This window comes from Misgurnus anguillicaudatus, chromosome 5 (genome assembly GCF_027580225.2).
Source record: "Misgurnus anguillicaudatus chromosome 5, ASM2758022v2, whole genome shotgun sequence".
NCBI classification, from domain to species: domain Eukaryota; kingdom Metazoa; phylum Chordata; class Actinopteri; order Cypriniformes; family Cobitidae; genus Misgurnus; species Misgurnus anguillicaudatus.
Genome location: NC_073341.2, coordinates 33009878 through 33034760, shown reverse-complemented (window position 1 = coordinate 33034760; position 24883 = coordinate 33009878). Strand labels below are relative to the sequence as shown.

The window sequence follows — 24883 nt, the reverse complement described above, 5'->3', positions numbered from 1 at the left end:
CCTTCTGGACTGATTTGGAGTGAATCCAGTTCTCCCATTGGCTGGTTTACAGACCAAGTGGCCTGTGATTGACAGAGTCACTCAGGAGTTGATTGGTGGGTGTGTCTATAAGAGGCAATGATCTTGATGACATCAGCGCATTTCCTTACGGGACTCCTTACTTCCTTATTGATTCATTGATTGGATGGCTAAGAGGTAATGATGTTACTAACTATGCCACAGTGTGTATAGGCATGTGAATGATACTCTTGCTATATAAACAGAGTAAACAATCACACTTTTATGCACATTTGAACAGGATGCATTTCATGTTGAATGAAACAGCTTCAAATTGTGTTTCTATAAAGCACTGGCTGTTTATATTCACACATTTAAATGACTGACAGTATCCCAATACTCTGACCCTATGACCTAAATTCTAAGTGCAGAAGTGTTTACGTCGAAGTATTGACAAACTTCATTACCTTTTCTAATAAATGCGTCAAGTGTTAAAATGCAGATATCGTTTAAACATTTATTTTAATACATGGGTGAGTATATAATTGCAAGTATATTTGATGTCCAAAGATTTTTCAAATGGTTCTATTTTTTTATTCAGACAAAAGTAAATGATTTTCAGCTATATAAGACACTTTTTCAGAAAATATTATTTTGTTTACAACCATATAAAACCATTTAAAAAATGACTTTGGACAGTATGTACCTGCAATAATATAAATACTCACATGGGAAAAATTGTGAGATGCCACTAACCTGTACAACATTATCCAGCACCTCTCTAAAATCACTGTATTCAATCTTTGTGCCCTTCTGATCTTGTAACCAGCTGTTCGCAGTCTTCAATGCACTCTTTACAGAGGGACGACCTGGGAAATACTAGAAAAAAAAAACAATCAACACATTATTGTTATATTTTATGTTTGGACAGATTTGACAAATTTGAAGCGTGGATACGATTTCAAAGCATAGGAATAAGACTTGTTGCATTTATTAGGTAATTTAAACATCATATGGGGCGGTTTCCCAGACAGGGATTCTCCTAGTCCTAGACTAAAATGCATGTTTGGGATGCCTTCATTTAAAAACAACCTTACACTGACATACTGTATCTTAAAAGGCACCTATTATGCCCATTTTACAAGATGTAATATAAGTCTCAGGTGTGCCTAGAATGTGTCTGTGAAATTTCAGTTAAAAATACCCCAAATGCACCTATTAGGGCGAGAGCAAAAAAGCGCCATTTTCGTGTCTGTTAATGCAAATGAGATACAGCTCCTTACTCACTTACCAACAGACAGTGAGCACATTCAGATAAAATAGATCTGATTCCTGTGATAACAGTCTGAGACAACAGTATCTTAAGTCACATTAGTGCTACAATGTGCTAACAAACACATTTAGAAAAGCTTTTGGGTAAAATAACCTCAGTCAGTCAGTGGCTATGGGCGGGGCTTTATCAGTGTGACATCACATTAACAAGAGAATCAAAACAGCATGTCTAATGAGACTGCTTTGGTCTAATGAGGATTAAAAAGAAGGAGAGGGTGGATTTGTTTCACTGTAGGGTGATTCTCGCGAAATTAGACTTATGAGGTGTCATAAATTTTTTTAGAGTATTTTTTTTAGAGTATTAAAATAAGCAGCATACAGTTACAAACATCTCTTCATGTACTATTTTGCACATGATTTCAAATGACATCATACAAACCAATTTTGTTGTTTTTTCCACATTTAAGGGGAAAATTTTCATTACCCCAACGTGTCCATGACTGGATTTGGGTTCTAAGACATGGAAATTAATTATAAATTTAGAATTAAAAAATTTAAAAAATAAAAAGCTTCAGTGTATGTTATACTATAAACATTTACAGTAAAGAAACATGTGGTATTTGGTGATCATTTGTAAATGTAGAGACAATAATAAGGAATATTAATGTGTCCAAGACCAATTTTCTCATCCTCCGCAACAATTTTCAATCATTGTTTAAGCCCTCAAGGAACTAACATTTTCAACAAAAAGAAGTTGGAAGGGACATATTTGACTGTGACACTCAAGATGGCTACCAGGTAAGCAGTTCTTATTTTTTCTCTCCAGATAAAAGTTGAAATTTTGTTCGTCATAGTACCTAGACAACTTTTTTAGTTCTCACTACCGAAACATGAGTTTGTAAACGCATATATTTAATGTAATATCATGTTGCGGTAATGATACTTTTTTATAATGATAATCTAAAAAATGTAAATAATTCTATAAGAAATATTTTTAAATCCTCTAAAAATAATGGTTATAGTAAATTCAGACCTTAATCTTATATGTGCCAAAAATGGCTTCAAGGTCTTTTTAAAAAATCTGATGCTGGACGCCTTCTAAGTCTGGATTTCGTGAGAATCACCCTGTAGGGTTGTTGTGTTCATACACACATTTAAAAGTGGATTTTGCATAATATGGGCCCTTTAACATTTATCAGTGCCATTGTTCTGTCCCTAGATGCACACCAGTATAGTTTTTTGTATTGGTTTGTTTGTAAAAACTACTTAAATGTCCTAATATTACTAAGGCCTTGTCATGGATTAATCTAAATCATGTCTGAGAAACGACCCCATAGTGCTTAAGGTCAGTCTAAGGTTCAGCAGGTCATGTATATTCAAATATTAATATATTTATGGGAATAGATGTTCATGACATTCTGAATGTAAATAAATTAATGATTTACAATTACTATAAATATTTTGTTGTTATTACAAAAAAATTAAATCACACGTGACACTGTCTGTAAAAACCCAACTAAAGTCATTTTTTCCGATTTACTATTTACTACATAAAATCATCCTATATAATCTAAAGATCCTTCTGTGAAAATATACCCTTGATATCTTTAATATTGACTCAGTAAGGTCACGTCAAAGGCTGAAATCAACCGTCGATGCCCCTAATCTCAGATTATGAGACTTTAGCATGAAGACAGACTCACATATTAAAGAACAACTATCGTCCAATTCACGATTTTACGTGTAAGTGTATATAGATGTTAACGATATGCAAAAGGTACAAATCCCAAAGTAAACGATGACGCAAGTTATCGTTTCCAACGTTAATCTTTTTTCTTGGACTACAACAAACACACGGATTGTACGCAACAGTTTACTTCCTGGGATTGGTGGTGTAGACAAGATCGACATTATCATAATTCCTCCCGCATTGAACTCAGCCTGTAAGTTAACTCCTGTCAGCATTGCATTGTGAGAAAATCTTTCAAACATGGTCACATTTCCGGCTGACATCAGAGGTATTCAGGCCAATCACAACGTACAGATTAGCTGGCCAATCAGGGACACAGCGCTTTTTAAATTGATGAGTTTAAGGAAAAGAGTGAAATCTGGAGCTACAAAAATGTACGGTACGTGATAAATAATGTGTTTTTTACCATAAACCATATTAAACATTGTATTATACAAAATAACGTTGTTTTTCAGCAATGAAATATGTGCCCTTTAACTTATTTTCAAACTTATTTCATCAAAAAGTGTGTGTTTGTCCTAAAGTTTAGTAATGACCAGCACAAGTTGTGTGGCATGAGGGAACGGACAGCTTCAATGGCCCTGGATGGATGCCAGTGCTGACCTTACAATTCTGCATCTAAACTGGGGCCACAAAGCCAACACTAACACTCCGTCACACCCCATAAACAGCCACATTAAAGCAGCCCAACGCCTGTGTGTGTGTGCGTTGTGGCCTACAGGATCCCAGAGGTGCACCTTTCTTTGATTTGTGCCTCTGCGTCTTTTCAATTTTCCTGTGGCCATCTGTTCAGCATGGTGCGGCCTTCTATTCATCACCCACTAACAGGATCTCTATTAAAACGCAGCTCACTTAAAAAGGCCTTGCGGAGATTTACTTAACCCCAACGCCCCACTCCATTCTGATTTGTTTCCTTAATCTGGGAGATTCGGCCATAGAGAACGCAGCCAAGGAAAGCTAATCAGAGCTGCACAGGTGCAGTCTTTCACTGCATGCGTGACCTCAGACTCCTGCATAGCTCAGTGGTAAAGCACTGATAAAAATGTATACCTTGTAAGTCACTTTGGATAAAAGCGTCTGCCAAATGCATACGTTTTCAAGAGAGCACAATGTTTTCCGAGGCACCATCGTATTTAGAAAAGGCTGCGGAGTTTACAGTATGTTGTCAATCATGCTGTAAGAGTATATATACATTTATCCTCTGCATATTCCATCTACCTAAGCAGTCATATAGATCATAAACCACAAACGGCTCACTCCAATCACTGTCCCCCCCTCCGGACCATGACAATCCACTCCACCCAAGCAATATGTCATCTCCAATCCGATTAGTATCAGCATTCTACAAAACCACAGTCTCTCTCTCTCTCTTTCTCTCTCTCTCAGGCATCTGTTGGTCCTGAAGAAGCCCTGGGTTTAATCCCACCTCACTCGCCCCTGGGACCCATATGCAAAGGGGGCCGTGTAAAAGCCCTTTAAACTGCTCTTGGTTATCATGCTGTGAACGAATGACAGGTGCTAGTCATCCAACAATTTTTTCGATTCCCAATGCTGTTCGGTTTAATGGAGGCCTTGAAAGCAATTCAGTATTTCCTCCAAAAGATGTTGAAAATGCAGCAGTGCCGTTATATTCCGTTATGCCCCAATGTCAAAAAACTGAATAATTTAGGTCACTATACTACAAAAGATGGAGTTACGATTCAAATTGCCTTCTAATTCCTTATTCTCCTCCTTTTACAAGGCTGGAAGCCTCTTTCAGGAAAGCAGGATAAAGATGTTTAATCCTAAAACCTCTTTGTAATGCTCTCACTCCTTAAATCCTGAAATACAAGTTCTGATTCATACAAATCCGGATTGTGGCGCACGTCTTGACTCACTGGGCAACAACAAAGTACACAAGCATGTCTGCGCTTTCTAAACATTCACTATAGTAAAAAACATCACAAGTTCACCTGACCTGCATGCTTTTAGGAAACCGGAGTACCCGGAGTAAACCCATGCAGATACAAGGGGGCGTTTTCCCGGACAGGGATTAAACTAGTCCTAGACTAAAATAAATGTAAGAGCTGTCCAAACTAAAACTACAACTTGCACAGACATATCTTAAAATAAATCAGATGTCATGAAACATTTTGAAAAAAAAGTAAATGCTATCAAAATAAGAATTTTTTTGCACATGATTTCAAATGACATCATACAAACCAATTTTGTTGTTTTTCCACATTTAAGGGGAAATTTTTCATTACCGCAACGTATCCATGACATGAATTTGGGTTCTTTGACATGGAAATATTTATAATTAAAAAATCTAAAAAATAAAAAGCTTCAGTGCATGTTATATTATAAACATTTACAGTAAAGAAACATGTGGTATTTGGTGATCATTGGTAAATGTAGAGACAATAAGAAATATAAATGTGTCCAAGACCAATTTTCTCATCCTCCGCAACAATTTTCAATCATTGTTTAAGCCCTCAAGGAACTAACATTTTCAACAAAAAAAAGTTGGAAGGGACATAATTGACTGTAACACTCAAGATGGCTACCAAGCTGTTCTTATTTTTTTCTCTCCAGATAAAAGTTGAAATTTTGTTTGTCAACTTTTTAGTTGTCATTACCGAAACATGAGTTTGTAAATGCATATATTTAATGTAATATCATGTTGCGGTGATGATAATTTTTGATAATGATAATCTAAAAAATGTAAATAATTCTATAGGAAATGTTTTTAAATCCTCTAAAAATAATGGTTATTATAAATTCAAACCTTAATCTTATATGTGCTAAAAAAGGGCTTCCAGGGCTTTTAAAAAAAATCTGATGCTGGACATCCTCTTAGTCAGGATTTCATTAGAATCACCCATCAGTGCCCTTTGTTTTACATTAAAATGCACACAAGTAATGTTTTTGTAAGGTATGTTTCTTTAAACTAGTTATATTTCCTAATAAACTAAGGTCTAGTCCTGGCTTAAGATAATCCCTGTCCGGGGAAACCACACCAATGAGAACATGCAAACTTCACACAGAAAGGCCTGGCCGGGGTTCAAACCAGGGACCTTCGACCCACTGTGCCGTCCTATTTTATATTTTAAATATCAATCTCAAGTGCATGGTGTTTAGAGACTTCTTTCTATCTCATGTGACATTTGCAGGATAATCCTATTACATTAGTCTGTCTGCATTTTAAGCACCTTAATCTAAAATACCAAAACATGCAACACCCAAACCACTGTACTGCTCAGTCACAGAACACATTGGGTGTATAAATGTGTGTGTATGGGAGCTTGTTTCTCCCTGCCATCATTAATCTCAGCACGCTTTGCTTTAGTGGGGTTAAACGCTTCCTCTTCACAGAGTGTCAATTAATGCAGCCAGCGTGTCTGTTTAACAAGGCAGCTCGAAAGAGCAGGCCAAAAACAGCAAGGACACTCTGAAGAGGCCTGGCTAAGACTGGAATACCAGAGGGAGCTGCAGGAATATTGACAAAACTAACCACGGTTAATGGGAGGCCGGCCCAGGGCTCCTCCACTGCTCCGGGCATCTGTGTAAACTTTCCCCAGAGAGCCCTAAATAATCAAAGGGATTGGCAATGGTACGCTGGACGGATGCAAAGCCAGTGAAAGGTCATTGTTAAAGACCTCATCAAAGAGATCTGCAGCACGCGTCTCGATCAGAAGATTATTTAAGTGAATTTCACAAAAAATGAAAAAAATTTCACCCCATATATTAAATATAAAAATTAAAAATAAATATTTAACATTTTTTGTATGTCCAATAAAATGCAGATTTTATTTTGATGTAAAATGTGGACTGATTCAAAAAGTATACTGAAAAAAATGAGTATGTTAATGTAGTAAACAGAAATACCCAGATATCGGTCGATGGTGTGACGTTAATAATTTTGTGTCCGTATGGTTCATTTAATGTAAAAGGGTTAAAATGTTAAAATAAATTTGCAGATTACTTGCATACATTCTCTTTCTAGAGGACCAAGTCTAAAATTTCTGGTTTTATTTCATTTTCAAAGAATATTTGGGGGATAATTGCAAAAATTTCAATGTGGTGTAACCGGTCTGTGTCAATTGGTGTAACTAGTATTTTTTTCTTCATTAAAATATAAATATATTCATAAAATGTGTTGGAATAAAATATAATCACCTAGTTTAGTGTAATATGATTCTTTTACATACATTTTTACATCATTTATCAAAGATTATTTAGAAAACAGAGCTGTTTTCATCATATGTCAGGACACATATTACAAAAACATACACATTTACATTTAGTAATAACTAATAAAATGTATTTTCGTGTGATATTTTAAAATGATTTTTGATGATCACGCTTACATGCCACCAAGGTGGATAAAATATTTAATATTTCTCATTCTTTGGCGCAACTGGCGGTTACACCATTTGACATTTTCAGGTCCATTCAGTCTTAACTTTCATAAAAATGGTGCAAATGTGATAAAATCAACATAAACTCTACGTGTATTGAAATATACCTGCTGCAAGTTTTTAAAAAAGATTTGTGAAATTCTTGAAAATTCCATTTTTGTCACTGACCCATATATATCAATAAAATATATTTCTGCTAATGATAATTTTATATATATAAAAAAAATATGTATACACCCAAGAAAATATTTGAAGATGGACTTTTAAGCTTTAAAAAAAGTCATCAGTTTCCACTAGATTTGATATGATATGAAAATGATAAAGGATACACAAGGTAGTGTAAAGACAGGTTTACAACTTCTCATCATCACAAGAGTCCAGGAACACATTTGTGGTTGTCACCCTTGACCACAACAGCCCTAATTTGTGACCTGGTCTGTGAAATCGGTTTAAAGTTTTAAAGTCTCATACACTAATGATGAGATTTGGAGCATCAAAGTTTGATTTCAGTCATTCATTTCACATTGATTTCAATCTTTGACATGATCTTACTCAGTCAATATTAAAGATAACAAGGTTATATTGTCACAGATTGCTCTTTACATTAAATAGGATAGTTTTATGTAGAAAACAGTACAAAGCACAAAATATGACTTTTAGCTGAGCTTTCACATATAATCTCATCCTTAAACATCTATATGGGCACATGCTGCCATTCAGAGATCAATTAAAGCCACCAATGCTGACAATCTGTGCTTAACTATGAGAAAATGTTTTAAGTGTTCAATGTATCTCCCTCTAGTGGTTTGCAGTATGTACTGCAAATAAGTTTACTTTGCTTCAGCTGACAGACCGAATAGCCTTCTAAAGGATATTTAGTGTGCGTGTGTAAGTGTGACTAACCTTTGCCAGCACGTTTACAAACTTCTTGAGCGCAATCAGATCGTCTCCGCTAATGCTGACGTGAGCTGCCACTTCTACACGCAGAGAGTAGTGAAGTGCTGATTCCAGATCAGACATATACACACGAGTCCTTAATACACACACACAAAGCTCTGCAATAAAACCCTGCCATGGGATGCATTATTATAATCATATTATTATCTTTACCTTTAAACAACCATGCAATACATACAAGAGGCAAACATGAAAGGAATGACTCTGACTTGACAAAAATGCACTGCAGAAAAATGTATGTGTTTTGTGTTGATTTCCAGCATAAATATAAAAAAATCAAAAAGTCATAAATCAAAATATTTTTACTTGATAAGCAAAACATTTTTCATTAAGTCTTGTTTCCTGGAAAAAATATAAAAATTAAGTTTTGAGTTTGTTCTTGAAAAGTACATTAATTAAGTTTAATGAATAAAGTTTAAACCTGAATTAAGTTTAAACTTAAATCAAGTTTATTTTTCTTACCCTACTTGCATATATTTTTACCCGTTTTTAACTCCTAAATCCCTACTTGGCATAAACTTACTTGGTTTCATTCTTTCTCTCAGAAAACAAGATTTAGACGTAATCTTTTAGGTCATTTTGCATCTCAAGTAAATGTGTGACCCTGGACCACAAATACCAGTCATAAATGTTAATTTCTAATTATTTGTAATTGGGATTTATACATCACCTGAAAGCTAAATAAATAAACCATTGATGTATGGTTTGTTAGGATAGAACAATATTTCACAGAATTTGGCTCGAATTTAGATATGAGGGTGCAAAAAAAAAAATCTAAATATTGAGAAAATCACCTTTAAAGTTGTCCAAATGAAGTCCTAAGCAACACATATTACTAATAATAAAATACATTCTTGATATATTTACAGTAGAAAATTGACTAAATATCTTCATGCAACATGATCTTTACTTAATATCCCAATGATTTTTGGCATATACAAATTGATTATTTTGACCCATACAATGTATTGTTGGCTATTGCTACAGATAAACCAGTGCAACTTATGACTGGTTTTGTGGTCCAGGGTTACATATATCTTGATTTAAGAATTTTTAGATATTTATGCTGGAAAAAGACAAAACAACCAAGTAAGACATTTATTTTTTGCAGCGAGTCCTTTCATGGTTGCCTCTTGGATTTATTGTATTGTTACAATATCGTAACTTAAAATAACAAATGATTAGGAAACATAACATAATATTTATATATAACATATAACATAAAATCCAATGCTTTCAAAGTTGTTAAATGTGCTTTCAAATTGAAATTTCATGACTTTTTTTTATTTAAAGAGCACCTATTTCATTGCTAATAAACAATGTTGGTTATTGGTTTATGGTTAAAAAACACATTATTTTCCACATAGCTCCAGACTTCACTTCCTTCCTGAAAACCACGGATTTGAAAAGCACTGTGTCCGTGATTGGCCACCTAATCTGAGCATTGTGATTGGCCTGAATACCTCCGACGTCAGCCGGAAACGTGACGCTTCTTACCATGTTTGAAAGATTTGGTTGCTAACAGGTGTTAATTTACAGGCTGTGAGTCCGAAGGAATTATGATAATGTCGGTCTTGTCTACATCACCAATCCCAGGAAGTAAACTCTTAACTACAATCCGTGTGTTTGTTGTAGTCCAAGAAAAGAGATTTACGTTGGAAACGATAACTCGAGTCTTCGTTTACTTTGGGGTTTGTACCTTTTGCATATCGTTAACGTACTAATACACATTCACACACCAAAGGAAATGCAAAAACTTAATTTGGACAATAGGTGCTCTTTAATGCATATTCATACTGTATTTAAAAAAACATCAACTATATTCTGCTATGGATAATATAATGTGGGTCAGTAATAAAGAAGAATATTTCTCATAATATCATGAGAGTTTTAAGGATTTAAAGGGTGTGTGTGCACGGACTTGTTAAATGTTCTCCATTCCTCTAGGGTTGTGTTCTGGATGAGATCGGTGATAGGGATTTTATCTTTGCCTGTCCTCACAACTCCCGGCAGTCTCTGGAGGGCGTATGAGTAGAAGACGCGTGCTTCATTGAGTCTAAGAGGAGAAGAGAATGAGAAATGAGTAAACACGTGACTTCAACTGAGTCGGCCAGGCTATAGAAGAGTTCATGGTCCATGTTTGTCAAGCTCTTGTTTGTTGATTCAGTTAAATATAGGATATAAATGTAAGTTTGAAGGTTAGGGTTTGGATTAGACAATGAATTAGGGTTCAAATCAGAGACAGGAAAATGCATTTACATTGCAATTTTGTTTACATCGCATTTGCTGTAATCACAGTAGTGGCCAAAAGTGATGTCCAACTTTGAACAATGTACATCGTCTCCCTTAATTCAAATGTTTTATTTGTATGTGATTGCATGCATGTTGCATTGGTGTGTTTGGAGCTCAGCTTTAAGAAAAATTTAAGGAGACTTGGCAAAAAAAGACACGCAACACAATTTTACAGGTATCATAAACCTCTTAAATCACAGTGGGAATATCATGGCTGACTTCCTGTTGGGTAGAGTCAAACAAAACGTGATAATCTTGACTCTTCATGACGAGGACAATGATAATGCCAAGTCCTGTGTAGATCCAAGCAACTTCATCCTGACCATTTGACCACATGCCCAATTATTGTAACCCAGCATGACCCATACACTAAATATCTTGACTTTTCGGGCATGTTAAGGGCTTCAAAAATGAGTGCAAGTGACAAAAAATATTGGTGCTCGGACCCTAATAGACCTTTTGCGAGTAGACATCACAGTTACATCGCTGCAGCTGCGTGCGCAATGTGGTGGCAGAAAATCAGTGGAAATGAATCATACACGAGTGAAACGAGCAAGATAACTCACTAGAATGTCATGTGTCAGAATAGCAATGCCAAAAAAAGATGGCCTTCATTTTTATAGAATACTGTCGTCGAAGACACCATTTGAAGATAAACATAGGTGTTTATGGTTGCAATAAGCCCTTAAATGGATAGATTGGAGTGATGAAATCATCTGGAAATCTATTAATAATTAGAATAGAAAATAATTAGAGGAGATGTCCGGTGTCCTGTCGAAGTCTGTTCCCTCTATGTGTTTCTTAGGGCTCAGTCACACCAAAAGCGTTTATGGCAGTTGCAGGCGCCTTTTTTGAATGATATTCTATGGGCAGGGCGCGTTTGCGCGCTGTTTATGCGCGCCGAGCGCCTTGCGGTTTTCTGCCGCCTGCCGCGCACGCGTTTTTGAAGGAGCGCTGAGAGCGGAGAGGCGCCTGACGTCATTCGCGTCTTCCATTGTCCAATCGAATGAGGGGAGAGGCGGGCCTTACGTTGTGTTGAGGGAAGTTTACAGTTGCTTTGAAGAACCGGACTCCACTCGCTCACTCTCTCCTGCGTGTTTGTGCACCTTTCACCCTCAAACAAGGTCAGAGCAAGCGTCCTCTTTTTAAAGTTTCTGCTAATATGACAGTTAACAGCAAAAGAGCGCTCACGCTTCAATATTTGATTGACAAGACAGCTGACTCGGTGGTTGCTTAGCAATATGAAAAGCCGCGCTGCACTGCTCTTTTTTAAAAAAGGCAGTGCGTCGCGCCTTGCGTTTGCAAGCGTTTAAAGCGCTTTTGGTGTGACTGAGCCCTTATAGCGTTTTCATTACGTTTACATTTATAATTTATTTAGAAAGATTAAAGATTTAAATGGGTTATAATAAAAAAGCAATAATATCACCATTGGGTCATTCTACAAAAAAGGTGGAAATGCTTGTCCCTTGCTTTTGCAGACCCCTTAATCATTTAATTTGACCCAATAATCCCATAATGATATATATTTAATAAATATAGACTGTCCTTAACATGATGAGAGAGTTTATTTATGTACTTTTTTTTTACTTTTTTTAAATGTCTGGCCCTGAAAATTGCCCTGTCCCTTTGATCATAAATGGAAGTTGAACTGTGTACTTATTATTTAAAACCATGTTTTTTATAACACAAATCTAATTTACATTTACCATTAACCCTGTATGAATTTACTTAGACACTGAAATGGTAAAAAATACACTATTAATATGAATAATATCAAATAAACATTTGTCCCCCAAATTTATGTAATTGGTGTAACCCTACCCAAAGCACCTTTATTTTGAAACAATGCATCAGCTCTTTGAAGTTTTTCTTGGGGCAAGAGGTCAGTGGAAGAAGTGCAGTGGAGGAAGGCAAAAGGTTTTTGAGATGTCTTACCTTATTTGTCTAAAATATCATGATATATCTAAGAATTTTGAGATAAGATTTTTTGGATGTCATTAGTGTTACTCTTTTTTATAGCTGGGGGTGTTAAGATCTTTACATAAAAATACATTATACTGAATAAGTATGTGATTGTTACATCTCTAATGAAATGGCACATGGCTAATGGCAGGCATTTTGTTAAAATATTAGTTTTTTCTGTAAATTGTCCATTGGTGTTACCATCATTGGTGTTACCGTCATTAGTGTTACTTCTCTAATGAGTACTTTTTATATTCTAATTTTGTCATTGGTATTACATTGTGTCATTGGTGTTAAACCAACTTTTGGTGTTATGAATGTATTTTCTTGTACTTTCTAGTAAATTTTCTCCGTCTTTTCTTGCTGTTATCATTCTTGTACTCAACCTTTAACTAAATATACAAGCTGTAATGAGAAAAAATATTTAGTATCAACATTAATGTTGTTTAAATAACAGTAACACCAATGACAAATAAATGACTCATGGATTCCTTATTAAAATGTATTAAAAAGTTAAAAATAGATTAAGCTCCCCGCTTTGCAGATTCAAAGATTTGACAAGTTAAAGGAACAGTATGTAGGATTGTGGCCAAAACTGGTATTGCAATAACAAAACGTGTGGCTAAAACTGGTACTGCAATCACACAACTGGTGGCCAATACACCAAATGACAATGTAAACATCAGTTGAGGGCTGCAACTCCACTTTTTAAATGACAATATCCTGGCCCGACCACTGTTGTAAGTGATATAAGTATTTGAAATGAAAATGATTTCTAAATGTCTAGTGACATATCAGGGCCATTTTATGATTAATTGATATAAATTCCTTACATACTGTTCCTTTAATTAATGCTATTAAAGAAGTTTTGGGTATATTGAAAGAAGTTAATTTAAGCAAATTTCCATCACCCGAATTCCACCTTTTCTGTAGAATGAGTTTTTCCATTTTCTATTATTTCTTTTTACTTTACATCTTAGCCTGTGTTCTTCCTGTTTGTTCTAAAATTATTTTGTTGTAAAGTGATTTAAAGTGTTACTAATATATAAACAGGCCTATGCATATTAATTTGTATGTAAACATAATAGTTTCATAATAGTTTTAGAACAAACATGTAGGCTATAAATATGAGGAAGAATAGAAAACCGAACAATGATGAAACATTAAATAAAAAATATTATATAGAATACATGATAGTATTGCTTTTTATATGTACTTTAGAAATAAAGAACAATACATATACATTACATCCATGCACACATATCAGTAGCCAAGCCATTTAAACTTTTAATTTATCTAAAAAATAAACGCAAAGTGATGAAAACGCTATAAGAAACATTACACTTAAGGGAAACATAGGGGAAACAGACTTCTACAAAACACCGGACCCATAAAAATCACAATTTAACGCCAAAACACTTCACACCGCTATCACTTTCTGCCACCAGTTGGGCTCATCTGTTTGCAAACATGCAAAATTGTAGTCAGTGTACATTTTATTACTCGTGACCTTCTTGTATTTTTTCTGTATATTTGAATAAAACCCAAATTTCCTAAAGCGCCGTGTTTTGCCGTTTTGCCAAATGATTCTGTCCAAAAAATTGTTTACTGTTTTGTCAATTTTGTACCATACACCTCATACTTTGATGGTTTAATTTAACATAAGGGGGCATTAAAAGCAAATATTTTACAAATTTCCCCTCTGAACATCACTTTGGTAACACTTTACCAAGCTGTATTTGTTAACATTCGCATTTGTGTTTACATAAATGTTTGTTAACATTAGTAAATGCATTTGCTAACATAAACAATGACCAATAATAGTTTATCAGCAATGATAAATCCTTGTTAATGTTAACACCAATGCATTGTGCGTTAACTAATGTTAAAAGTTACAACTTTTGATTTTAAAAATGTATTAGTAAATTAGGATTAATAAATGCTGTGGAAGTATAGTGCATTGTAAGTTAGGGTTAGCTTATCCACATTTAAAAAAAAATGCTTGGTTATTTTCAACCCAGCGTTAGGTCAATAAGGGACGAGCCCAGCAGCCAATTTGAAATTAACCCAGAAAATGTTTATATTTGAGCCAACAATGGGTTAAAACATACCAGCATTTTGCGTTGAAACAGCAGGCTGGGCTCGTCCCTTTTTGACCCAACGCAGGGTTGAAAATAACCCAGCATTTTTAGAGGGTCCTAATGTTAAAAAATGCAACCTTATTGTAAAGTATTACCAAGGTTTATATACTGAATTAGTAAAAGTACTGAATTAGCTTAAAACCAATACTGTATGCTACTCCAATGTGTGTCTAGGAATGTGCTTCTACATCTTTCTTATAATTCTCTCTTCTCCACTATCATCCATTTACCTTCCCTCTTCAAATGAACAGATGGTGGGCGTGGTGTGCTGATGAGATGTCATTTCTGATCATTACCCTCTTCACTAACCCTGACAATCGAACAATAAACACTGCTGTGCATTCCAGTGTCTCCAGCACAGGAGGACACACAGCACCTCATCTACCCCAGCTTCAATCAACCCTCACTGGGGAGATACTGGAAGTGGGGGTGACGCCGGTGGTCCCCAGGGTCCCTCGGCACGCTTCCGAGACCACAGGGACCAGTTTGTTTGGGGAGATTGCGGAGATAGATGGTGCGTTCGTTCGAGTGTACGTGTGTTTGCGCATGCTACCCTAGATCAATCATGCATTCAGACCTGACGAGACGCCATCTGTTGCTCTGTAGAGCAGGGAATGTTTGGCAGGTGAGATGCAGAAAAGGAGCACTATTGTTTCGATGGAGAAGATTAAAACCCCGCTCGACACACACGCACACCCCATCAAGGGGAAATGGAAACAACATAAACCAACCATAAATCATTTCTCTTTTGCATTTGTGGTCTAAAGGGCTTCACGCCTGTGCCAAGTTATTTTTCTCAAATAAGCATAACAAAGCAAAAAAAGCTCTGATTTATGCCCCTGGTTAGAAATGATTATGACAGCACAGTGATCTTAAATAATTGCATGCATTCAAATTCTGTTGTTTCATTAACACAACCAGATGTTGTGGGATTCTTGTTGCAATTGCAAATGGTTATGAAACTGAAAAGATGGGATCACGCAAATGCTAAATGCTTAAAGGAACAGTATGAAAGAAATTTATATCAATTAATCATAAAATGGCCCTGATATGTCACTAAACATTAAGAAATCATTTTCATTTCAAATACTTATATCACTGACAACAGTGGTCCGGCCAGGATATTGTCATTTAAAAAGTGGAGTTGCAGCCCTCAACTGATGTTTATGTTGTCATTTTGTGTATTGGCCACCAGCTGTGTGATTGCAGTACCAGTTTTAGCCACAAGTTTTGTGATTGCAATACCAGTTTTGGCCACAATCCTACATACTGTTCCTTTAATTGTGACCCTGGACCACAAAACCAAGTCGCACGGGTATATTTGTAGAAATAGTCAACATTGTACACTGAAAAAAATGATTCATTGAATTTAATAAAAAAAAATTAAGGTAAGTGGTTGCAATCAATTTATTTAAGCTACATTTAAATAAAAGTTTTATATTTTATTTTACGTTACTATTTTTTTGTTTAAATGTAGCTTAAATAAATTGATTGCAACCACTTACCTTAAAAAATTTGATTAAATTCAATGAATACTTTTTTTCAGTGTAGGGGTCAAATTTACAGATTTTTTTAATGCCAAAAATCATAAGAATATTAACTTCCTGCCGTTAATATCTAAACTTTATTTTTGTGAGTGGAAGCAGTTGCTAAAGACTTCATTTGGACAACATTAAACGGGATTTTCTCAATATCTAGCACCCTCAGATTCCAGATTTTCAAATAGTTTTTTTTTTTTTTTTGGGTCGTTTTGCTCATCAAGAAAAAGCATCTTAATTTAAGATTTATTTTTTTTTACTGAAAACAAGACAAAAATACTAAGAATTTATTTTCTTGAAAATAATTTTTTGCAGTGTGTGGCTCAAACTTAACTTCCCGTAGACTTCTGATAACAAGCAAAATAAAAAACAAGTAAATTAAAATGATAGCTAAAGCATATCAGCTAATTCACAGACCCAACATTACGGTGTAAAATTAATGTATAAAATGTTAGCCACAGATCCTTGATTTCATGCCAGGCTGTCAAGCCTCTCTTTAAACAGCTATGACCTATGCTTGCCATCTTTTGGAAACCGAAACATTTTTATTTTCAACAAGATATTTGTTCCAAAGGTCACTTTAGCAACTAGCCAGATCGATAAACAACAAACACAGATGGGAAGTTAACTTGGGGCCATGCGTGTAACTGCGACAACGCACGAGTGTCTGATGAAATATTTGTTGTCTATATTTGTTGTAGGGTCACATTAAGAAAGAGTAAATGAGGTCTTAACTTACACTTTCAGTCTCGAGATGTTTCCAGACGAGTTGTATAAGTAACAGGAAGGAAACTCAGTCACACCAAACCTGGACACCAAACTCGTCTCCGTGTCCAAAACCCTGCGCACGGCTACATTCTCATATTGCAATAAGTCCAACGTCACCTAAAAAAGTCACCAAGAAAATAAACACACACACCAACTTTACAAAAAGATCAGATTTTATGTACACAGACATCTTAAAAACTAAAGGATGTAAAGGTAATGACTTGTCTTGAACAGTCTGCCACTGGAAAAAAAATGGTAAAAAAATAATGGTCTCTAGCTGTCACTAGGGCAGTAACCTTTCAAAAAGTACACCTTTGCACCTAAAGAGGTCACATTAGTGGGTGATTCTCACGAAAACCATTGAACCACCACGGCACTAATGATTTTAGCTTTAAAATGTGTAATATAGTAACATAAAAAAGCATCAGAATTAACACAATACTGTGTTCTACCTTGCACAATGTGTGATTTCAACATAAGAATTTATAATTGTAAATTTTATCTCATTTTCTGCTGAAATTCTCATTACTGCAATGTGCCCGGCTGTGTTTGAACATGCGTTATGTTGTAATTTAATCAAATTAACACAAAAATATTAAGAAAAAAAATTAATGGATGTTTTGCTAGACTACTTTAGATGACAGAAAAAATATTTACTGAATATTCATGTATAATAATAATGAAGAAAAATTAGGAAAATGATGTTTCCATGCCTGATGTTCCCATCCTCCGCAACACTTTTTGAGAACAGTTTAAGCACACATACAGAATTTTAATAAAGTTTGATTTTGAGTGACCAAGCACATGGACCAGTTACTTCAAGATGGCTACCAGGTAAGATCATTTTTTTACAGTTAATTTGAAATATTGTCTTTTGATTGTCATTACCGCAACAGATGCTTATTAAATGTTAATTTAATTAATAGAAGCATAATACTTTGATTTTAAATGCATGTGCAGAATCTCCAAATTATGTTCTTTCAGGTTTGTCATGTCATTTTGAAAATATGTCAGTGTTGATGTTTTCTGACTGTTGCTGTAATGAGATTTTTTAGAACTAATTTTTTAAATTATGTTACAAAAAGTGTTAAATGATAAGTAAAAGTTTTTAAATTAATGTTCCCATTTACTCCAGACTTTGTTTTTCAATGTCTGGTGGGAAAAAAAGTAAATTTAAGCAGTTTTTACATTTTCATGCTTGACATTTTTAAAACCAAGTTATCGTGAGAATCACCCTAGTACCTTAAAAGTAAAAACTAATATTGGTACCAAATGTGTACACATTGGTACCGAAATGGTACATATTAGGACCTTTTTAAATGGTACCGCCCTAATATCAGCTCAGAAACATTGACCATTTTTGCTTTTTGTTTTAAACCCATCCAAAACTTGGTAGCACCACGAAACTCTATTATTAACACTTCTCTGAGATGGCAACCTACAAATGACAAATATTTGTCTTAAGGGTCAATTTTTTTAAAAAATTAAGATTTATACATCATCTCAAAAACTGATAAATAATCTTTCCATTGATGTATGGTTTGTTAGGATATGACAATAATTGGCAAGATACAACTATTTGAAAATCTGGAATCTGAGGGAGCAAAAAATATCAAGATTTTGAGAAAATCGCCTTTAAAGATGTCCAAGTGATGTCCATTTTACTAATGAAAAAAACATTTTGATATATTTACAGTAGGAAGTTTACTAAATATCTTCATGGAAAAGTGTTGGGGAAAGTTACTTTTAAAAGTAATGCATTACAATATTAAGTTACTCCCCCAAAAAGTAACTAATTGCGTTACTTAGTTACTTTTTATGGAAAGTAATACTTACGTTACTTTTGCATTACTTTTTCTTGGCTGAGGCTTGATCTCTTTCAGGCCTTGCAGGTGTTTTTTATGACTGAGAAGTTCTGCATTCAGAAATTCATATTTCTATCGCAAAAATGTCAAGCTCTGGGTTTCCGCACGCATAAAAGTGCATAATTCTATGTGACCACGTTCAATTTAATTCAGTACATTATTTTTTATCAAATTAATTAAACTAAAAAAAGTAACTCACATTACTTAATAAAAAAAGTAACTGAAATATTAATGTGTAAATGTATAAAGTAATGCGTTACTTTACCCGTTACTTCAGAAAAGTAATATTATTTCGTAATGCACGTTACTTGTAATGCGTTACTCCCAACACTGTCATGGAACATGATTTTTGGCAATCATTTTGACCAATAAAATGCATTTTTGGCTGTTTGGATGTTTTTAGTCAAAACAGTTGATCTTACCTCTCTTCCCACATAAGAATTTTTGTTTTCAAACACAAGAGCCAGATATTTCACAGTGCTGGTTTGAAAGAAGCTGTCGATCTCTGCTTCACTGTAAACAAAGCATACAATTGCTTTTTTGTCATTTTTACTTTTCTACACTGTCAAATGACACCTAAATGAAGAAGTATGATGCAACTGAATATAGTAGTGCACTCATTTCCTTCCCTATTGCATAGCAGTGTGGACTTAATGCACACAAACCGTCTGTTACATACAAACAAAGCTATTTACACTACAAAGTGCACTGTTAAGTCAACAGAGAGGATCCACACACACACAGTGAATAAAATAAAGCTGTGCTTCAAAATAAGCTAGAAAGCAGTTGTGTTGTAACCTTGCTATCTCCAAAGGTGGACAAGCAGGGGGCCACGTCTGGTCACGCATTTCCAATTTTTCAATAATGTAGTGCCGAAGTCCTCCCACGTCCCTCGGGATTCCTGCATTGATATTAAATCACAAAATTAAGTCGTCATACAAATCATAGGTTTTAAAATAAGAGATTAAGGTGTTTTGTATACTGAGAAATAAAGACACGTTTACCTCTGAGGTCCTGCCCAGTGGACGTATTGCTCGAGTAAGCAGGGAAAAACTAAGAGAAAGAGAGAGATTGGTGAGTGTGCAATCTGAAAACTTAAAATGAATCATTAAAAAAAAAAATCACAGGTGTGGAATTTCCTCACTCTTCCCCATTACAAGAATGAGCACTTTATCTTACAAAGGAAAACACAGAAAACTAATCGGACAAAAGCCAGCTACAAAAAACACCTTATCTGTGAAAGAACATCAAACAATGAGTTTGAAACAATGAGTTTCAGATTCATCCTATTTAGAAATTAGGCAGTTGAATGGACAGGAGCTGAGGGATTCAATCTCAGCAGCTCACATGCATGCCTGAACAATAGCCCAAAGCCCATGTGTAAAATTCCTCACTCGTTAAATTTTGCACTCTGGATGAGTACTGCATTAGGTCCATTCATTAATTTAGTAAGAATTGTTTGGGAAAATGTTTATATATTTGAATAGTTTAATGCAGTGGTCTCCAATATGGTGCCCGTGTATGCAACCTGGTGCCCGCAGAGTCTGTGATTTGCCCGCCAAAGCACATTCTATTAATGGGTGATTCTCACGAAACCATTGAAACACCACGGTACTAATGATTTTAGCTTTAAAATGTGTAATATAGTAACATTAAAAAGCATCAGAATTAACACAATACTGTGTTCTACCTTGCACAATGTGTGATTTCAACATAAGAATTTATAATTGGAAATTTTATCTCATTTTCTGCTGAAATTCTCATTACCGCAATGTGTCCGGCTGTATTTGAACATGCGTTATGTTGTAATTTAATCAAATGAACACAAAAATATTAAGAAAAAAATATAAATGGATGTTTTTCTAGACTACTTTAGATGACAGAAAAAATATTTACTGAATATTCATGTATAATAATAATGAAGAAAAAATAGGAAAGGGATGTGTCCATGCCTGATGATCTCATCCTCCGCAACACTTTTTGAGAACAGTTTAAACACACAGAGAATTTTAATAAAGTTTGATTTTGAGTGACCAAGCACATGGACCAGTTACTTCAAGATGGCTACCAGGTAAGATCATTTTTTTACAGTTAATTTGAAATATTGTCTTGTCAGAATGCTTACACGACATTTTGATTATCATTACCGCAACAGATGCTTATTAAATGTTAATTTAATTAATAGAAGCATAATACTTTGATTTTAAATGCATGTGCAGAATCTCCAAATTATGTTCTTTCAGGTTTGTCATGTCATTTTGAAAATATGTCAGTGTTGATGTTTTCTGACTGTTGCGGTAATGAGATTTTTTAGGACTAATTTTTTAAATTATGTTACAAAAAGTGTTAAATGATGAGTAAAAGTTTTTAAATTAATGTTCCCATTTACTCCAGACTTTGTTTTTCAATGTCTGGTGGGAAAAAAAGTAAATTTAAGCCATTTTTACATTTTCATGCTTGACATTTTTAAAACCAAGTTTTCGTGAGAATCACCCTAATAGCCTCAATTTGAATATTTATTTATTACAGATTTTTATATTAGCTTGGCTTCTTTTATGCACGTTAACATTTTAAACAATGATAAAACATTAACAAGTAAAACAAAAAGGTTATGAGTATATTATATTTAAAAAGTAGTCATCCAGATTTTATCCATTGTGGTAGGCCTTGCTCCCAAAACCTTGGAGACCCCTGGTTTAATGATGATGCAAAAACATAAAAAATTCCTTGAGGTTGCCTTGAGGTTTCCCGGACAGGGAGTAGCTTAAGCCAGGACTAGGCCTTAGTTTAATTAGGAAATATAACTAGTTTTAACAAACATGTCTTATTAAAAAAATTACTTGTGTGCATTTTGAGGCAAAACAAAGGCTACTGATGTATTTTTGTTTTCATTTTGGACAGCTTTTACATTTATTTTTGTCTAGGACTTGCCTAATCCCTGTCCGTGAAACTGTCCCATAAATGTTTAAGTTAAAGGTGCAATTTGTAAGATATTTGCAGTAAAATGTCCAAAAACCACTAGGCCAGTGTTATATATTTTGTACAGCTGATTACTATCAATATTTGTAATGTTTTCAACTACTTGTAAATCGTGAGAAAATTTTCATTCAAAACATTGACACGAGGCAGTGCAGTCTCCTGTCAATGACGTTAATATCCATGTGACCCTTTGTCACCGCCTTTACTGACGTAAACCACATGACAACACTGGTCGAGTTCGAAAAAATAAATGGCGGCCAAGGAAGCGACTGGAGCACAAATTTTGTTTAAATAAAAGTATATTTTCACTTTTTACACAATTTAATTGGATTTCTAGCGAGAAATTGATATTGTAGTTTTCAAATATGTGATCAGTTGTCACAAAGGCGCTCTCTGTTTATATTTCAAACACGCTGCCTTTGAAGTGCGTCGGAAAGCCTTTCTCTGAGCTGCCTTCATGCCTCCGAAGTCATTTCCTCATGAGGCAGCGAGGCAACAAGTCACTGCCTTGAGTTTTCGGACGCAGCCAGTGTCGTGGACAAATGCGGAACTATGCGATAGCGCCTGTCGGGCTACGCGCTTGCTTATGGACTTATGGATTACTCTTTACCGTCTGCCGCTGGTTGTGTCAGCAAAGACAGCTCGCGACAACATTTAACTAGACAGAGATTCTGATCCTGCTTGCTTGTGTTTTACGCGATGGGTGAGTTGTTTTGATTCGTAACCCTTCAAAAAACGTATGCTATTATATTGATCACAACATTAGTGTGTCGACTGTAATCAGCACGTCAATAAGATTTGTACTGTCAATTCATTATGTGAAAAATCATTGTAGATTGTAAGTTGAAAACTTAATTCTGTGCTGTGTTAACCATCGAATTTGGACTAATACTGTAACATCTATGACTAACAATTTCGTTTTGAACATCACAACGATGTCATCAAACCCAACATTTATAAGACTTGATTACCTTCTCCGTCAACGTGATTTCTCGTTCGGGTCTGATTGATGGCCATCAGCGGTTGAGTTAAAGACTAGAAATCCCATAATACCACGCTGCTTCAGAGCGTCATTAAACAACGTCATTTTTATTGATTTGATCTCGCGCCATCTAGCGGCGCAGATAATACAAATTGCATCTTTAAATTCATTTACAAATGAATTTCGACTTTTTTACTAGTGAGGAGTTGCAATAAATTATAAAAAATAAAGCTAAAATAACTTAAGCTAATTCAACTTTATAAAATATTTTTATTATTTATAGCAACTCCTCACTAATCAAAAAAAGTTAAAATTAAAAGGAGTAGTTTACCCAAAAATGTTCCCCATTGACTTGATCATAGTAATTTGGGCTCCATTTTTTTGGGTGGACTACTACTTTCATTATAAATGAAAGTTTATTAAACTTAATAAAAATTAAAGTGCAATAAAGTGGAATTGTGTTTTGCATATTTTTAATGAATGAGTGTTAGCATTTTATTGGCAATGAAAAGGTCGAGGGTTCAATCTCAGGGAACTTGCATACTTATCAAATGTACTGTATGCCTGTATGCACTGTAAGTCGCTTTGGATAAAAGCTTTTGCCAAATTAAGTAGAGACCTAATAATTAGTCCAACCACGGACTGTGCTACCATAGGACAATGATTTCATAAAAATCCCCATTTCTTACCAAGAATGATACAAGATCTCTTCTGGGTAATTGTGAATAAAAACAGGGGTCAACACAAAGGACTGCGTCATGGCCCGGACACAGTGTGAGAGACACTCGGGCAAGTAAACAGTAATGCTTCACCCTCAGTAACTATTATATTTTCTGCCTGTGGCCGTTTGTATGTAATCTTATGCAATGTTACCATCAAGACACATTTTAAGTGTTGCAAACGTTAACTTCTCAGCAATGTCATGATGTTTCTCCTACCTTGTTGACACTGTTGCGTGTGTAGCATGAAATTTTAAAATTAGAGTTTACATTTAAAATTGCCAATTGTCTTAACAAATGATGAATAAATATATAGGTATATTTGACTTTTGAATTATTATTTTAAATATGTGACATAGCAATCTTTAGCCTATTGGACTTTCAATAATATTTGTTAGTGGCTTGTTTCCAAATTGCAGATCCACAATACCTTCAGGCTGGGATATCCCGTGATTCCAAATCTGATGCAAACTCTCCTGTTTTTCTCATCCGCACAATCAATAGCAGCCAGATCCACAGCAGGCTTCCATTCTACGACAACAAACCACAGAACCTAAAGCTTGTTAAACTGGAACCAGCGCACAGAAAAGGGGAAAACTTTCCTGTGGGAACACCTTTTTGTTAATGAGAATCAGCTGCAAATTCACAGTTGCAAAACCTACAGAGAGTAACGGAAGTATAATTGTGTCAAGTTTGTTGCTATCTGATTCTAAGGAGTCTGTGGTTAAAAAGTCAAAATGTATCTGAGCAAACACTGTGTCAAAGAGCATCAGGCACAATATGAGCAAAAACAATTAAGGCGTATTTAGTTACATCATATGCTCCAACCTTTGGCAAGGGGGACTTTCCAAATTCTGAAAGAATTACTGACAAGCATAATTTTGTTACCTTAGACCACCCACTAACCTCAAATCTAGATCAATGAAACAGAAAAGAAACAATATGCAGTTTGATGTGGCTGTTTCAAAACCAAACTAAGGCAACTTGGACCTAACGCGCCCTAGATGCACCAAAAGTATGGGCGACCTAAATGGAGACCTGCTCGGCTGTTTGTATAAAAAGCAAGCCCATCTAGAATCACTCCAACTGCATGTGTTTAGTGAGCATAAGGTTCAGTAGGTAGAAAGCTAAGAGAGTGCAGGGGAAAAGTGTTACAGCATTTTGTGAAAACATTTTTTTTTCAATTACAGTTTACCTAAAGCCCAATAGTTTTTGCAAAAACACCACAGTTACAACTACTGTAGATGCATCGATGACTGCA

At 35.0% G+C, this 24883-nt stretch overlaps 1 protein-coding gene across 1 annotated transcript in view; it reads right to left on the bottom strand.

Annotated features, from left to right (window-relative positions):
- Positions 1-24883, bottom strand: part of qsox1 (quiescin Q6 sulfhydryl oxidase 1) — a 42235-nt gene that overhangs the window by 12879 nt on the left and 4473 nt on the right. The window contains exons 2-9 of the mRNA XM_055167833.2: positions 24053-24153; positions 19947-19995; positions 19741-19843; positions 19365-19455; positions 17049-17194; positions 10298-10432; positions 8323-8452; positions 754-876 (exon numbers count right to left, since the gene is read on the bottom strand). Coding sequence (XP_055023808.2) covers positions 754-876; positions 8323-8452; positions 10298-10432; positions 17049-17194; positions 19365-19455; positions 19741-19843; positions 19947-19995; positions 24053-24153 — 878 coding nt within the window. The remainder of the gene's footprint in view (positions 1-753; positions 877-8322; positions 8453-10297; positions 10433-17048; positions 17195-19364; positions 19456-19740; positions 19844-19946; positions 19996-24052; positions 24154-24883) is intronic.